This window comes from Alosa sapidissima, chromosome 7, assembly GCF_018492685.1.
Source record: "Alosa sapidissima isolate fAloSap1 chromosome 7, fAloSap1.pri, whole genome shotgun sequence".
NCBI classification, from domain to species: Eukaryota; Metazoa; Chordata; class Actinopteri; order Clupeiformes; family Clupeidae; genus Alosa; species Alosa sapidissima.
The window spans coordinates 13,292,581-13,309,484 of NC_055963.1; the positions used below are offsets into that span (position 1 = coordinate 13,292,581).

The 16,904-nt window shown below is 47.0% G+C and overlaps 1 protein-coding gene across 3 annotated transcripts in view; it reads right to left on the reverse strand.

Moving 5' to 3' along the window:
- The window catches only part of LOC121713623 (probable G-protein coupled receptor 153), a 33,109-nt gene that overhangs the window by 6,929 nt on the left and 9,276 nt on the right, over window positions 1-16,904 (reverse strand). For all 3 annotated transcript variants that reach the window (XM_042098329.1, XM_042098328.1, XM_042098330.1), the window contains exons 2-4: window positions 13,840-14,515; window positions 7,530-7,959; window positions 750-939 (exon numbers count right to left, since the gene is read on the reverse strand). In XM_042098329.1, coding sequence (XP_041954263.1) covers window positions 750-939; window positions 7,530-7,959; window positions 13,840-14,195 — 976 coding nt within the window. In that variant the 5' untranslated portion in view covers window positions 14,196-14,515. The remainder of the gene's footprint in view (window positions 1-749; window positions 940-7,529; window positions 7,960-13,839; window positions 14,516-16,904) is intronic.

Here is a 16,904-nt window from a genome sequence, read left to right on the forward strand (position 1 = left end):
TTTTAATTGGCCCTATCCTGTCAGACTAAAGCCTGACTTTCAGCCAAATTTAGACAGATTTATGATCAGGGGGACAGCCGGTCTTACGATGAGAGAGAAAATAATAATTTAACGACTGGTCAGTGCTCTTAAGGAGATAACACTTTAATTATGACAGTTATTACATAACAGGAAGACACTTTACATTAAACGATACCTTGTGTTGCGAAAATGTGAAATGTGTCGTACAGCCCATATTGTTACAGATCCAGCCATGCAGAGAGTACTGTGATCAGCTGCTACTAACGAGAATCGTTTGTGATCATTTGTGGCGCCTTTCTATAGAGCTCCTTAGTATTGTCCCCGGAGCCCATGATAAACAGCTGTGACAGCATTCAATCTTTTTTTAGCTGACTACCTTTCCAGATGGAGAAGTAGGTCACATGATAAATCCAATGAGTCTCTCTCACGCTCTGCCTTCCATAATCATCATTGGTCCACCCTGGGAGATTAGGTCTGACACATTTCAAGCCAGGGAGGGGAAAAAAAAAGGCTCACTACCTAATTCAAATATGGCTGAAATTACCACTGGGCCCATTTCTGCTCGTCTTCCCATTATCGATTTGACATCAATTGACTCTGGAGGACTGACCCAATTAGAGGTCAAAGTCTGTGACTCTGACAGCCACCCTTCGCTCTCCACCCCTCTCCCCTCCCTCTCCATCTCTAGGTGCTCCCCATGCAGGTTAAGCCGGGGATTGGGACGTTACCTTCGTCCACGTCGTCGTTGGACATGATGGCCACGCACTTCTCCCACACCATCTTGACGTCGGCGCGGTAGCGGTCGCACGCCCACAGGAACATGGGCAGCAGGATGGACTGGGCGATGGAGCACCAGAGCACGCACAGCACCATCCACGTGTACGAGCGGTCGTACTTCAGACTCGCAAAGCTCACCACCTGACAAGGCCAGGGGGAGAGAGAGACAGAGAGAGAAAGAGAGTGAGTGTCAACAATCACATGCCGATTCAGGTGACGGAACTTCAAAGAGAGGTACAGAAAGATTGAAAGAGAGAGAGACAGAGAGAGAGAGTGAGAGAGAGAGAGAGAGAGAGAGAGAGAGAGAGAGAGGTTAACAATCAGAGGGAAGTGGATTCAGGTAGAGACAGTTCATGATAAAAAGGGACAGCGAGATAAAGAGAGAGTGAGCAAGAGGACCAGAGGGAAAGAAAAAGAGAGAAGGAAAGTCAATAATCAGGAGGGATGTTTATTCAGGTGAGGAGAGACAGATAAAAGAAAGTGTGAGAGACAGAGACAGAGAGAGAGAGAGGGGGCAGACGAGTGGAAAGGGGTGAGAGGAAGAGACTGAGACAAAGAGAAAAGAAAAAGAGAGAGAGAGAAAAAAAACCCCAAAGCAGAGTGACGGCCTGACAAAAAGAAGAGAACGCGTTCAAGAATTGATTGTCCTTCAGCAGAAATGTACACCGCAGTGCAGAATGCAGCAGTGAGACATGTTATTAATAACGATCGAGCAACCAAGCTCTCTATGGCCCCACTAGAAGGCTGAGAAGTGCAACCTTGGGCCAGTCTGCTTATGCAGCATAGTGGAGTGCCACCACAGGACTGTTCTCTGTTTGATTTGTTTTTATCGACAGTCTAGCTGAGGGTGCTACTCAAGATCTGACTACATCAGAGCAAAAACTCTCATAAGCTCAAATTCACTACATTAGTACAAACTTAGAGAAGGGTCTGAATATAAATCAAGAAAGATGTCTGACAATCTATTCAGTGGCAAACTCTGCCCAAGCACACTTTAATACACTGGATTCCCAGTATTGCCATGTAATGTGTGTTTGGAATGTAGCTGCACATACTACATGACCGTCACATTGTTTAATGCAAATGAGGGACAATGAGATCCCATTCAGATTTGTGTTTTTTGCCCTGATGGATGTAGAAGTCTAATGTCTAAATGTCTTTAATATCTAAAGTCTATTTGCTGTTTGTGGTGCTAGCCAGATAATTACATTTCATATTTAGCATTATGGCACTTGACTGAAATACAACTTATCAAAAAGTTTAACTGCATGACTGGCCAAATTTTCATAGATGTCATATCTTCTGACTCTCATTCAGACTACTGCTTATTTCTCTCTCTCTCTCTCTCTCTCTCTCTCTCTCTCTCTCTCTCTCTCTCTCACACACTCTCTCTCTCTCTCTCACACACACACACACACACACTGAAGTGGAACATATTCTAAACAGTCTCTGATAATCTGGCTTTCTGTCTACATCCTCCTGTGAGCAAAGCCAGGCCTGAGACAGTAATGCATTTAAATAGCTCCTTCTCCCCCAGCACAGACACAGACTAGAGGTCAGTGCCCGTGTTCCTACTCCTGCTTCTGCTTCTCCTCTCGCCTGTCTGGTGACTGGCTGTGCCCCCCTCTGATGTCTCTGGGGTTGTTTTACGAGCCGTTTGAGACCGGGGGCCAGGGGGCAGTGCCGTGCTAACATCACAGCACAGAGGAGCGGTTAACAGAGGGACAGGACTCTATGTTTTCATAATGATGTGATTTAGAGAAGATGGAGCCGATTGTCAAGCACTGTAGAGAGTGGCTTAGGCTATGCACATGTAATGGCACTGTTGTGTGTGAGTGTGTGCGTGTGTGCGTGTGCGTGTGTGTGTGTGTGCGCGTGTGTGTCAGCATGAGGATACACTGATATTTGAAAGTGAAAATCTCTGTCCAGTGCATGCATGCATGTGTGTGTGTGTGTGTGTGTTTGTGTACATGCATGTATTCACTTATTCAAATGTGGATCTGATTGAGGCTCAAGGTCAGCATAGGAATTGGTTTGGGTTTTAAATGAGTATTCAGTCACTGGTGCGAATCAATGGGTCATGCCACAGTTTGAGGCCTCCGTTATTGATTTCCCACAGTTGGGCATATTCATTGATGTACAGACGCTCACTCTCTCTCTCTCTCTCTCTCTCTCTCTCTCTCTCTCTCTCTCTCTATTCTTCTTATGTTCCCTGTCTATCCCTCATCAATGCCATCCCCCTGCGTTGTTCCACTCTTTTGACTTTGTGAGCTGTTTAGGAGTCAAACTGGAAAGCTGTTAAGAGCTTCTGTATGCTATATTAACCTCAGACTTATCAGAGCACAGGAGCCCAACCCCCAAGCCCTTCAATATGGGACTCACAGGTGATATAGGCCACTTGGCCAGTGAGGAGCGCATTCAAATCCAGTTGGATTCTTCTGTTTCTGATTACAGGGAGCAGGAGTCGAACAGGCATTTTCTGTTATAGGGATCTATTTTAGTCACTGCCATCGGAATATAGTCATCTGCAATCGTTGTTGATTACAGGAGCTTTTAATATTGCTGAATTGCAAAAGATACAAATGACTGCCTGGCATACTGAATATTATTTTTTTATGGGACTTGCCGGTCTGCTGGAGGCGTGTCATTTTGATTAAGTAACAACATACTTGCCCTACACATGTAGCTATAGTTGCAGTTCAAGATAACCCCCTACAATAGTAAAAGCAATATTTCACTTGTGGTGAGAAACCTGTTCAGAATGTGGCGACAGGGCTGGAGGCTTTGGGGGTTTGCGAAAGCTCTATATGAACAATAACACGCGGTCGAGTAACCATAAAAATTGCAGCAGTGCACTTGAAAATCAATTCCCAGACTCCCAGCACTGCACAAATGAGGAGTATAAAAAGACTTAGAGGGCAAGAGTAGCAGGAATACATAATGATGAAGGTAAGCCCCACTGTGATCCAATAAGAGCAGTGTCTGTCCTTAGCATCGTTCTATCTATCTACTACTAATGTGGTGCGTTGATCGTACAAGTCATACAGCGAGGGTTGGAATTGGACCCAATTTGAACAATGATCATCTCTAACTGAGGCTAAACAGGAAGGCTGGCGTGGCACTGTGGACTTCCTCTCCAGGTGGCAGTCTGTCTGTCCAGCTGAGATGGTGATGGTGGGAGAGGAGAGTGTGCATGTGTGTGTGTGTGTGTGTGTGTGTATGTGTGTGCCGTGTGTGTGGAGATGGAGTGGCTCTGTACTGGCCTTGGGACTGCATAATGAATCAGGATCCCATGCTAAAAAATGTATGAATGTCAGAGACAGAAGCTGGGCAAATGGCTCGACTGCGTGCAGCCATACTGGGAGACTGTGGGAAAGAGAGAGAGGCTGCGGCGGCAAATCAACCCTACTATGGCCACCACCATTAGCCAGCCCAGTGCCTAAAAACAACAGCTGGAGTGAAATTCTGTTGTTTTCTCTACGAGCTAGCTGATCAATTTCTCATTGTCATTCTAAATAGAGATGAAACAGACAGAAGGGGAAGAAAGAGAGAAAGAAAGGAGGAAGATGAAATATACAGAAAAGGAAAAAAAGGACACAGATGGTCCCAGGTCAATACAATACATACACCATGTATCCAAATTTACTTGTTTTCGTAGGATTTTCTCTACTGCCTCACCATTCATTTTCTCCTAACATGAGATTAAAAAGAAAGCAAGACAAAAATGGAGAGAATGAAAGACAGAGACCGAAAGAAAGACCAGGCATATACAGACGGACGCACCAACTGAGAGAGCCCCAGATGGCCTGATAGACGCATGCCGACAGCCACGCTCCAAGCGCACCCGAGCCTTTTCTTCAAAAGTAGGAAAATCCATGTGGTTTCCCCTAATGCCTATGGACCCTTTCAACAATAAAAACAAAAACAATGCTTGAACGTTCTATTTGGGCCCCAATCTACTTCCTCTGCATTAAGATAACATATGGAATGTTAAAAAGGAAGTCTTGTGGGGCCAACTATGACGCTGATAATGGAACTCTCTTGAAAGGGTCCATGGACTGCTGCTGACCACCGCGCCTCCTCTAGCGCTCCTTATCTACATATCCGCTGACCTCACTTCCATTGGGCTCTAGAAGAAATCAATAACACCAGCGATGCAAGACAATGCAGTAAATCCCTCTGGACCCCTACCCCTGTATAATTACAGACGTATGTATATCTGAGGAAAGAGAGCAGGAGAGAAAGAGAGAGAGAGAGAGAGAGAGAGAGAGAGAGAGAGAGAGAGAGAGAGAAGAGAGAGAGAGAGAGCTGTCCGGAGTAGTCTGTGCTGACACGATTCCTGGCAGCCGAAAGACAATTAGGGAGGGGAGCCACCCAGGAGCCTCAGCTGTGAGAGGAGCGTGTCGGGCGGGCGGGCGGGCGGGCGGGCGGGCGGTTGGGTAGGCCGGGCCGCGAGAGGAGAGAGAGAGCTCCTCAGGGGTCTCTGGGTGACTGGTGACGGCTGACACAGCGTGGAGAGGTCTCTTGTGGCACCTCACCGAAAGAGAGAGAAAGAGAGAGAGAGAGAGAGAGAGAGAGAGAGAGTGAGAGAGAGAGACATTCGAGCGCTATTGGCATTACACACACGGTGGGCTGTCGGGGAGATTCGTTGAAAGAGTGCATTAGCAGTTCACTGTAATGCAGGAGGGGTTGAGAGAGCGAACTCAGAACGTCTGTCCTCTCACTGGGAAGCCAACTGACTGAACTCTGAGCACCAGTCAGAGATCTTACGGTCATCAGGACATGGAGTGATGAAGCGCACCCCATGGCCTCTCCACCTCATCACTTAACATCCAGCTTGACCACTTTAACCAGAATGAGCATCTAACTGACAACCAATGACATTCACTGACCTGGTATCAGTGCCTGCTCCAAATGTCTTTCAGAAAGTCTGTTACATTCCAACACCAGACACTCAAAAAAAGAATGTGTTTTCAAGGCTTATTTTCATTTCAGCTCGAGCCCCAGAAAGCGAAAACCCAGATCCACAAGCCTATGTGTCTTATGTGACACCTTGCATACTCATTTTACTTATGGAGCCTGATGTTGTGCAATCTGTTCTGATGTTTTGCCAAAACGTCTGGGCCCTCTTTACAGAACTGCAGCTCTTTTTTGTGTTGGTGGCTGAACATGACATCAGCGTAGTGATCACAAAGAACCATATTAAAATTCAAGCAAGGGATAGAGGGAGCATGTATTTTTAAGTACAGCCTAAAGGCATCTTATCCTGGCCTCTCCTTGAGAGAACATCTTGACACTCTCATGTCCAAACCCAGTCTCTGTACAACAGTAGGCATTATTTACCAGATTACCAAACACATGGAAGGAATTTGCTATGAGCATTGGCTCTTGTAGCAAATGACTCTTCATTTGTATAAATGGGCAACCTGGAGTGCCAAGATTTGCAGTGGAGGGTTTTCATATTGGTTTGTCTCTGTGCCTTTTGAACGAGTCCTGTAAGGGCACAGGATCAGGCTGGCTGCTATAGCTGTGCACAGCAGGACACAAACAAACATGACCACACACACATAGGAGACACACCAAAATCTTGTTGGTAAGTTGGTAAGTTACCTGTTGGTAATCCAAACAAAGCATCAGCACACAAACACACACACACACACACACAGATCACAAAAGAATACACACACACAAATGCATACACATGTATTAAAACACAGCCTGTGACCTACTTCCATCCCTGGCTGAGGTTAAGTGCAAAGCTGGATGTAAATAATACAGTGGCAAAAGCATTCCTGCTCTCTTTGGGTAACATTAGTTCTAATTAAGAATGATGATGTGCATTCTCTCTTTTCTACCCCATTATGCTCGACTCAGTGGTTCCCCACATCCAGCCCTCCTCCCCAGAGACAGAGAGAGAGAGAGAAAGAAAGAGGGAGTATATTTGTGGTGCAGCATGTGATCTCCCTCTCCTCTCTGCGCCCCCATCCCCCATGCTGACTCAAAAGCCTGTCTGTGGCCCCCACCCACGCCACGCCGCTGATGTCAGAGGAACTTCCAGCACCGGCGGCTGGCTGAGGACAAACATCCAACGCAGCATTAACATTTAAGGACGATCCTCTCTCTCTCTCTCTCTCTCTCTCTCTCTCTCTCTCTCTCTCTCTCTCTCTCTCTCTCTCTACCCCCGCTGTGCCCCCCACCCACAACTGGCCGTGGCTGCTGCTCCGCACATGCTCAGTGGGCACAGCTGGAGTACACCCAACTCTGAGTGAGTGGCTCTCACTAATCCACTCCAAACGGAGGTGTGAGTCTTAGTCATGTTTTGTGGAACTGCATGCTGTAGACTACATAGACTTCTGCTGTATATACTTGAGAGTTGGCAAAGTGCACTTGTGCACTTGTCTGTGTGTGTGTGTGTGTGTGTGTGTGTGTGTGTGAGAGTGTGTATGTGTGTATGTGTATGTGTGTGTGAGTGTGTGAGTGGGTGTGTGCGCACATGTTTATTTACCAGTCTATTGTGCATTTAATAAGAAGAGGGAAACAATTAGCACTGAAAGCTCCATGCTTCAGGCAAATTCTAGGTCACCAGCAACCAATCCATTACTATCCACCACCACCTACTAAACTACTGACCAAAGGTGGTTAGGACTGCTGAGAGACTGAAACAAAAAGTAGGTAGCCTCTACGCCCGGTCAGACAAGACAAGACAAAGAAAAGCCCAGAGAGCTCTTTACCAGTATGGGGAAGCCGGTGAGGAAGTCGTAGATGAAGACGATGCCGCTGATCAGGTAGGTGATCTGCAGCGAGGTCTTGACGGGCTCCGAGCCGTCGATGGACGACCGTCGCTTGCCCTGCGCATCCTCCACCACGATGGTGGGCACGTTGAACTTGTTCTTGTCGGCGCAGTGGCCCGCCTGCAGCGAGAAGGTCTGGAAGAGGGCGATGCCGATGCAGACCACGCCCATGACCACGCTGCCACCGATCAGCAGCAGGAAGCACACGCCGAAGCCCAGGCCGATCTCCGTGACAATGAAGCGGCAGTCGTGCGTGTAGAAGCGCTCGGTGGTGTCGTGCCAGCCCACGGCCGGCAGCGTGGACAGGATGAAGGAGACCATCCAGATGCCCATGACCGTGTGTACCGCCTGCTTCTTAGTGTTGCTCAGCCTGAGGGATGGAACACACAGAGACAGAGATATAGATACAGAGATAGAGAGAGCAGCAGTGAGACAGTTACAGAAATATACAAAGATTATATACATACATATTTATATATATATATATATATATATATATATGTAGAGAGAGAGAGAAAGAAAGAAAGAAAGAAAGAAAGAAAGAAAGAAAGAAAGAAAGAAAGAAAGAAAGGAGTTCAGATATGAATAGCAAACCCTGGAAAATAATAGAGAGACAAAGTGAGCAGCAGTGAGACAGTTACAGAAATATACAAAGATGATATACATACATATATATGTAGAGAGAAAGAGAAAGAAAGAAAGAAAGAGAAGATATGAATAGAGAAACAGACAAAGAGAAGGATAACCAGACAACCAGTGAGGTGAAGAGGGTGGATGGTGAGGAGGGAGTGGGAGAAAAGAGTGACAAGTAGGGAGAGAGAGAGAGAAATGGAGGAAGGGGGATGATGGAAAGAAAAGGAGTAAAGAAGAAACACTCTTAAAACGAATGCAGTGTCCCTATCTGGACACAGAGATGTGTTGAAAAGACAACGCAAGTTGTGTGGTCCCTATCTGGACACAGAGATGTGTTAAAAAGACAACGCAAGTTGTGTTGATTCAATGCAAGTTGTGCTATTTTCAACACATTTTGTCCAACAAATGTAAAAATGAAACAACACAAACTTGTGTGGTCCCTATCTGGACACAGAGATGTGTTAAAACAACGAAAGTTGCGTTGTTTTCAACACATTCATTTTAAGAGTGAAGAGAATTCAAAATACCCTGAAAAATAGAAGGGTTATGTGACACAAAAGTCACTTTATTAAAGGCAAACTATCCTGAATGGATTTAACTCATTATCAAAATTGTGTCTTTTATTCACATAATTTGTACTTTGCATGCATGAGCAACCTTGTTCTGAGAACCCTAATTGATTGTAATTCGTAAACCTGTTAGGTGTGATAAGTTTGTCATTAAATGAGTTTTACAAGCCAAGCCTTTCCCACCGAGTACATCAATTACTGGAAAAAGAGAGAAAATAAAGAAAAACTCATGACTGTAGTATCAAGTATAATACAATCATTCCAATTATGCGACTCCACCACTCTGAATACCCAAATACTTAAGAATAAAGTATTAAATCCGTCATGAATAATTTATCAAATAAATGATATGAATGAGCCCTGGCTAAAGGTCAAGCCTGGCATTTTTCAGAGAGATGCTCAGTCAACTCTGAAGCCTCCGAATAAGCAGCACACCACTATTACACCACTCCATCTCTCGCAACGTGCTGTGAGCTCGATCGATGCGCTCTCTTTTAATGGCATTAGCCGTATACACCTGAAGGTGAGCACATGGTTTAGGGGGATTTTCTGCAATGCCTAATGTGCATGATTTCTACCTAACACTTTACCCAGACAAAAGTTCTCTGAGCCTTTTTAAAACATTTGATAATAATACATGTAATATATGTAGTTACTACAAACAACTGTAAACAGTGTGCACTGTGCTGTGAAGTTCATATCCTTAACGGGCTCAGGAGATCTCATCAAGTCCTCTGATCATGCATTGCTTTGTACTGTATTATCTTCTCAGTGGGGGTGTTTTCTGAGGGTGACTGTGTGCTGAAGGGGTTCCGAGGCCGGTCAGTGGCTCATTGAGGTCTGAGTGGCCGCCTGAGCGAGCAGGGATAGTGATTTTCCGCATGGACTAGGCCCATGGTGAGCACATCTACAATGCTCTGGAAGTCACTGTGTGGAGCACCTCAGCCTCAACCACACCCGGGCCATCCACAGCGCTCAGACATTAGACTGCCTGGCCTCTTATTTGAACCCAGATGTGGGAGGTTCACATCCAATCCTGAGAGCTCAGTGGGAACGGATAAGAGGCCAAACCTTGTTGATGTGCCTTCTGTCCTGAAGCATCAGACTCCATCTCTGCTCCAAGTCACCACGGTCAAGCAGGTAATAAGGCTCTTAATCAAAACGGACACATCTGTGGCTCTGGCTCTTCCTGGATGATTGGTTTAGCAAGGGAGCCCCAGGGAATACCTCGCCAGAAACCTTTGCTTTCTTCTCTCTCTCTCTCTCTCTCTCTCTCTCTCATTCACTCCCTCAGTGAAATACAACAATGAAAATACTCTTCAATCCTCTCCTCCCTATTTCTCTGTACATCCGCAGCTCTGCGTTCCCTTTTATCTTCGGCTTTGCTCTCTTGCCCAAACAGGGATGCTTGGAAAATAATGTAATAACCATGCAGGTGAGTCATCATTCATCATCTTTTCAGTGTGTTGAGGAGGAGGAGGAAGAGGAGGAGGGAGCAGAACTCCAGTCCCTCCATTCTCTACTTTTCTCCTTCTCTCTTAGGGTGTGTGTGTGTGTGTGTATGTATGTGTGTGTATGTGTGTGTGTTCAACACACTCCATGGAGACTGACAGTAAGTGCAGTGCTCTATTCGTAAAAATAAATAAATAAACAAAACAAAAAAAATTAAATAAATAATAAAATAAACAAACAGACGGAATTCTCCAGAGAGCTCTTGGGTGCTGATGAGAACAGATGTTAGAGGCTGCGCGTCTCTTTTCCCTTTAGAATGTTAACGCAGTGCTCACTGCCATTTTGCTTAAATGTTAAAGACCCTATTGAAGAGCAGACTGTGGGTTCATGTCGGGACTGGAGGAGTCGTGTAAAACCTTGCTTCAGGTAAAACACAGCGACGTGATTAATTGCACCGCTCATGCTGTGCAGTGAATAACAATACAGCTTTGATTGTGAAAAGATCAACATGCTTTCAACGGGATGATTGCTGTTTGTATTAAGCAGACAACTGCTCATCCCAATCCTGTCACACTGTTTGCCTTTTTATACTTCTTTTTTCCGCTTGATTCTTTGTTAGTGCCTTCATATTGATTTTTTACGTTGTGTGGAATAATTGGTTTTTGAATGTGGCCATTTTGCTATTATTTTGTCTTTCTCTAAAAATGCAATTGTCTGCGAAGAAAAGGGAGAATGTGTCATTCACATACACATATACACATGTTACACACACACACACATATACACACACACACACACACACACACACACACACATTTATATATTCCTACAAACACAGGCCAGAACGAGATGTGATTCAATGTACGCTTCAAGTGTCCGTGTGAAACGGAGGAATCCGACTGGCTTGAGCTGTCTCCATGCCCCCTCTGGGTTGAAGTGGCGAGGGTGGGGGTGGGGGTTGGGGGTGCTGCCTTTACGTAAGATTCCACCGCAGGCAGCTTCGCATGAGCAGACTGCCCTCGTGACTTCCTCCCTGCATGTGCACATGAATGGGTGGCAGTGATGGAGACACTCTGCCATACCGTGCCGTACCGCATCTTGCCACATCGCCATGAGAAGGCAGACGAGTCACTCCACTCGGCTTGGCTCACCATGACTCCACCACGCTTGGCAGGACCAACTGTACACCTACACAGCGGCTCTGGCAGATGTGCCCCAACCTCAGAGCCAGAGCGAGGGAAAGAGGGAGTGAGGGAGGGAGAGAGGGAGGGAGAGAGAGGCAGCGATGCGCCAGGCCGAGCTACTGTCACAGCGGCCGCTGAGCTCGCGTCACAAACGCTCCTCGTCACCCCCAGCAACCCAGCCGGCTCAGGCCTGTGCACTCACGGCTGCTCCCATAAATAATAAGCCAGCCTCTACGCCCTCGCTCCCCACAACCAAATGCACAGGCTGTGTTACACAGAAAGTGCATACAAATGCTTGTATGTTGGACATACAGTGTAATACTACAGCTTTAGCACAATGGCAAGAGGCCTGGACATATAGTGTTCTATATACAGTCTCCCCACATCATCTCTCCCTCTCTCTCTCTCCCTTTCTCTCTCTCCCTCTCTCTCTCCCTGCCTCCTGCTCTGCTTTTAAATATTCATTGGCTGACTGGATGGCTGGAGGGAATGTTCTTTCCTGCAGCTCCAGAGTGGAGGTGATCTCTCCTCCAGTCAGACTTAGCTCGGCAAGGCAAGGCTGTGCTCTCAGGAGCCATAACCTTTCATAAGCCAGGCTGGAGCTGCAAGAGAGAGAGAGCTCTCTCCTTGTGTTTTAAAACAAGAACATGCAACACCGGTTGTTTGTGTGTGTGTGTGTGTGTGTGTGTGTGTGTGTGTGTGTGTGTGTGTGTGTGTGTGTGTGTGTGTGTGTGTGTGTGTGTGTGTGTGTGTGTGACCTATATGTATGCATCCCATTTAATGATACACGCGCGCCAAATCTCTATACAGTGTTTGGACTCTGCAGATTCTCTGTCACTGCCCTGGCTGGAATCAGCACATAGTCCCGGTCAGCGGTATTGCTGGGGTCACCGGTTATGCTTTCATAAATAGCTTTCTGTACAGATACATGGACGCACCTATCCCTCTGTCTCCACTCTGATACTGGCCAGCACAACCACACGCGTCAGCTACAGAACAATCCTTTTTTATATCATGGCACATACATAATATGCAGGATATATATTTTGAGTGACACCTATGAGCCTTTGTGTGAAATATGTGAAAGAGAAATACTAGAGGATGAATCTAGTTAGACAGAACTGCAAGGTAAGCAGATGTTCCACAGTATGATTTTGCAGTCGTTATATAATCTCATGGGGTTTATAGTTACACACTGACTGAAATAAATACTTAATGTATGGATTGCAGAAGAGCCTCAGAACACAACACGTCTTAAATGTACTGAATACTCGTGTTCAGAACATCCCTGCGTTCACTGCGTATGGCACTATACTGTACTGTATAGTGAATAACCACCATATGCAGTGAATGAGTAAATGTTCTGAACATAGGGATGGTCTTTCTTTTTCTTCTAAACACAGTTGGTATGTCCAAATAGTAACCAAAGATTTTAGAGCGGAGCACGATAGCTCTGTTACGTCATTGGCATGAAGTACGCTCTGAGCCCGAGTAGTGCTCTAAAATCTTTGATAGTAACTAAGTATGGCTCTGATATGGAAGACACGTATAACTCATCTTCTCCCTGACTATACTGAAGTTGATATGTGATAAGTGATATGTGTGATAAGACTAGCCTAGAAATCTAGACGCACCCTAGCGTTACATTTGCTGCCAGGGCTAGTCTAGCAACTCTCCGCTGGCTTGTGAGCTCGAAAAATTAAACTTCTATCAGGCCAATCAAATTGTGTATAGAGTCGTTAGGCAGGCTTAACATAATGATTGATGGCAGAGTTGCAACGGTTTGGCTTGAATTCCCTGCTACTTGAAAACAAATAAGATGGATGTTGTGTGACATGAGTTAAGCTTTTATTAAGTTGGCAAAAGTTTGAACTAGCCAACTAGCTCCGCTGGTGGGAAACGCATGGGACTCATAGCGCTGTCCTATTGCGTGCAGAGGGAATTTGAAAGACAACCGATTATCCCGCCCCTCGGACTGAGCACTGCGAATGGTGAGTGCCCAGACCCTACATTTTAATGTGGGTCTGGCTCGTCAGGCTATGATAAGACAACAAAATACACTTGAAAAACATGACATTCCAGTTCAGTGGACACTGCTCACTTGTCAGTAGTGATGGGCAAATGAAGCTTTGGTGAACCACTAAACCACAGCGGTGTGAAGCTAGCGACACTAATGAAAAAATCCAATATGGCCACCACATGTAGATTTTTTAACATAAAAGTCTTTAACCAAACCTGTATATGTAACCAAAAATATTGGTTTGTTAAGGACTTTTGTGTTGAAAAATGTATGTGTGGCGGCCAGCTTTTTGCTTTTCAGCTAGTGTCGCTAGGTTCACACTGCTGTGGTTCAGTGGTTCACCAAAGCTTCATTTGCCCATCAATACTTGTCAGGTCTCTCAAGATCCTTACCTGTAGTTGACCGGCCAGCGCACCATCCACATGCGGTGGTAGGAGAGCGAGGTGATGGAGAAGCAGGTGACCAGCGTGAGGGTGTAGAAGGTGGAGACGAACACCTTGCAGAGGCCCTCGTTCCACTCGTAGGTGGAGTGCTGGCGGCGCAGCGTGATGACGCAGTACATGGTGACGGGGATGCCCATGTTGAGGATGTGCGTGCCGGCCAGCGTGCAGATCAGGAACTCCAGAGGCTTCCATTTCTTCTGCTTGGCGCTCACGCTCAGGATGCCCCAGGCGTTGGCCAGGATGGACACGCCCGAGCAGACCAGCCACGCCAGCGCGTTGGTGCCGATCACCTCCTCATCGCTCATGGTGCGGGCGGGGCGGGGCGCCGCGGCCGACGGCCGGGCGAGGTCGGGGCGCAGGCGGAGGCGAAGGACGGGTGGTGGAGGCGGCAGCGGCAGACGGAGGTGCGGGCGTGGTGGCGACGGTGGCGGCGGGGTGGAGGACGAGGACGAGGGCGAGCCTGAGCCTGGACGAGACCGGGCATCCTACTGGGGCGGGCACGGGGGCTAGGGCTGCAGCAGGGGCACGGGCCGGGCGGCGTGGGGCACTCTGAGCATGGCAGCCGCGGGGCACGGCGGAGGAAGGGGAGGGGGCACAGACACGCCACGCCAGAACGCCAAGAGTCCTGGAGAGAGGAGAGGAGAGAGAGGAGAGGAGAAGGGAGGAGAGGAGAGAGGAGAGGAGAGGAGAGGATAGGAGAGGAGAGAGAGGAGAGGAGAGGAGAGGAGAGAAGGGAGGAGAGGATAGGAGAGGGAGGAGCAAGGAGAAGAGAGGAGGGAGAGAGGAGAGAGGAGAGGCAAGAGAGGGGAGGGAGAAGAGAGGAGGGAGGAGAGGAGAAGGAAGAGAGGAGAGAGAGGGAGGAGAGGAGAAATGACAAGAGGAGATAACAGGATGAAGAGTGAGGACACACAGTTGGTAAATAAAGAGATAAAGAGATGAATGGATGTGGGAAGTGAGAGGGAAACAAATGCAAACAAAGGAATAAAGGAGAACAACAAAAAAAATAAGAAATGCAAAAGAAAGGAGAGAAGGTTTGGGAGGAACAGATGGGTGTGGAGTGAAGGGAGGGTGCGGTAAGACCAGCCAAAAGATGTAACAGCCAAGGAGATGAAAGGTGAGGGGAGCGTTGGGACAAGAAGAGAGAGAGAGAGAGAGAGAGAGAGAGAGAGAGAGAGAGAGAGAGAGAGAGAGAGAGAGAGAGGGAGAGGGAGAGGGAGAGAGAGAGAGAGAGAGAGAGAGAGAGGGAGGGAGATCAAAGGAACATTTGTTAGAAACCTTAATACAGGTCAGCATGAACTAAATATCAGGGAAGGGCACGACAGCATACATGTGTCAGCACCTTCAGCTAGAAGTCCTTATAACATTGCACTTCAGCTATCCTTATAACATTGCACTTCAGCATCCTTATAACATTGCACTTGAGCTGTCCTTATAACATTGCACCTCAGCTATCCTTTGCACTTGCTTTGATGTGAAAATTGTTCAAATTGACATATATTTAATAGCCCCCTGACTTCAGCGGCATGAAATTAATTGGAAAATGCTGTAAACAAGGAAGTTGAATTGTTACATGAAAAAAATATAGCTTTTGCTGATACCATCTCTTTATCAGCATAAGGCTCTCTCACAGTGACACCCCATTTTCCTGATTGACAGCTGTTGATGAGGGGGCTGCACATGCTCACAGAAGAGCATGGAGCTGATGTCACTCAGGGACATATAGATGCTGTGTTTCTGTATGCATATCCTCAGCCTCTCCATGGTATGGTCCCTGCCCCCTGCCAGCCTAGAGGCAAGAGGAACCTGCCCGCCTGGACATCACTGGGAGTACCACCGTGTCATGACACTGATCAATATGCCTGCAGATCAATTAGTCACTCTGACACTCATACTCACACACACACACAGAAAATCATACACACAGACACACATACACTCCACAGAAACAGAACTCTGATGTAAGGTTCAGGCTGTGCAATCTGCCAGGTTTGGGCCTCACATGTCGGGGATCCTTATCAGCAGCATGCCGGTGTGAGCGTTTGATAATCTGGCCGCTGGGTGTTTGCCTCAGCATTTCAGCATCTGTTTGCTCTCGATTAACGTTTTATTACAGCTGACATATCGAATCAGCGCAGATTCTTTTTTCTCTTTCTCTCTCTCTCTCTCTCGCTCTCTCTGTCTCACTCGATGTTCTGGTTTATGGTTGAGATCGGATAGATACTGTTGCCATCATCGGTCCACGTTTCACTGCTCAGGCTGACAGGCAGTGCATCATGTAGCACCCAGACACACACCACTGCAGATCTCCGCAAAAGATACTAAAAGTACAATAGCTGGTGGGTAGGCGATGTTTTCAGTACCGCAGCTTAGTAAGTATACCCATTGTTACAGAATGTAACAGGTCATTGAAATGATCATAGTATTTATATAAAGGAAAGACAGGCACTGCAATGCAACCTAGAACATTAATAACCCTATTAATCTCCTCTCTCTCTCTCCCTCTCTCTGTGTGTGGCAGTGGCACCTCCTCTGTGCCCTGTTGTGCACTCGTGAGGACTCCCACTGATGCTGGCGGCCAGGTAGGGCTGCCACTAGGCTCCAGTGGCCTTCATTAGGCACCCCACTGGGGCCAGTGCCACTACATCAATATCACAATACGCCTAAGAGTTGCAATTCCGCTATCACCATAGCACATTTGAGTAAGAATGTGCAGAGTGAGCCTGACCATGCACAGAGTGTGTGTGTGTGTGTGTGTGTGTGTGTGTGTGTGTGTGTGTGTGTGTGTGTCCTGGAGCCCATGAGAGATGAGAGGTGAAGCAGCCTGGCTGAGCACAGAGAGAGATTGCACATTAGTGCCCAGCATGGAGCGGGAGCAGGCCCAGTTTATAGGGGGCCCGTGCAGCCGCAGACAACGCTGATGTATCCTAGCCTCCACACAGAGTCCAGTAATGAGCTAACTGCAATGCAAAAGCCAAGCGTCAGTGGCCAATAAACTAAATGTCAGGGTCAAGATT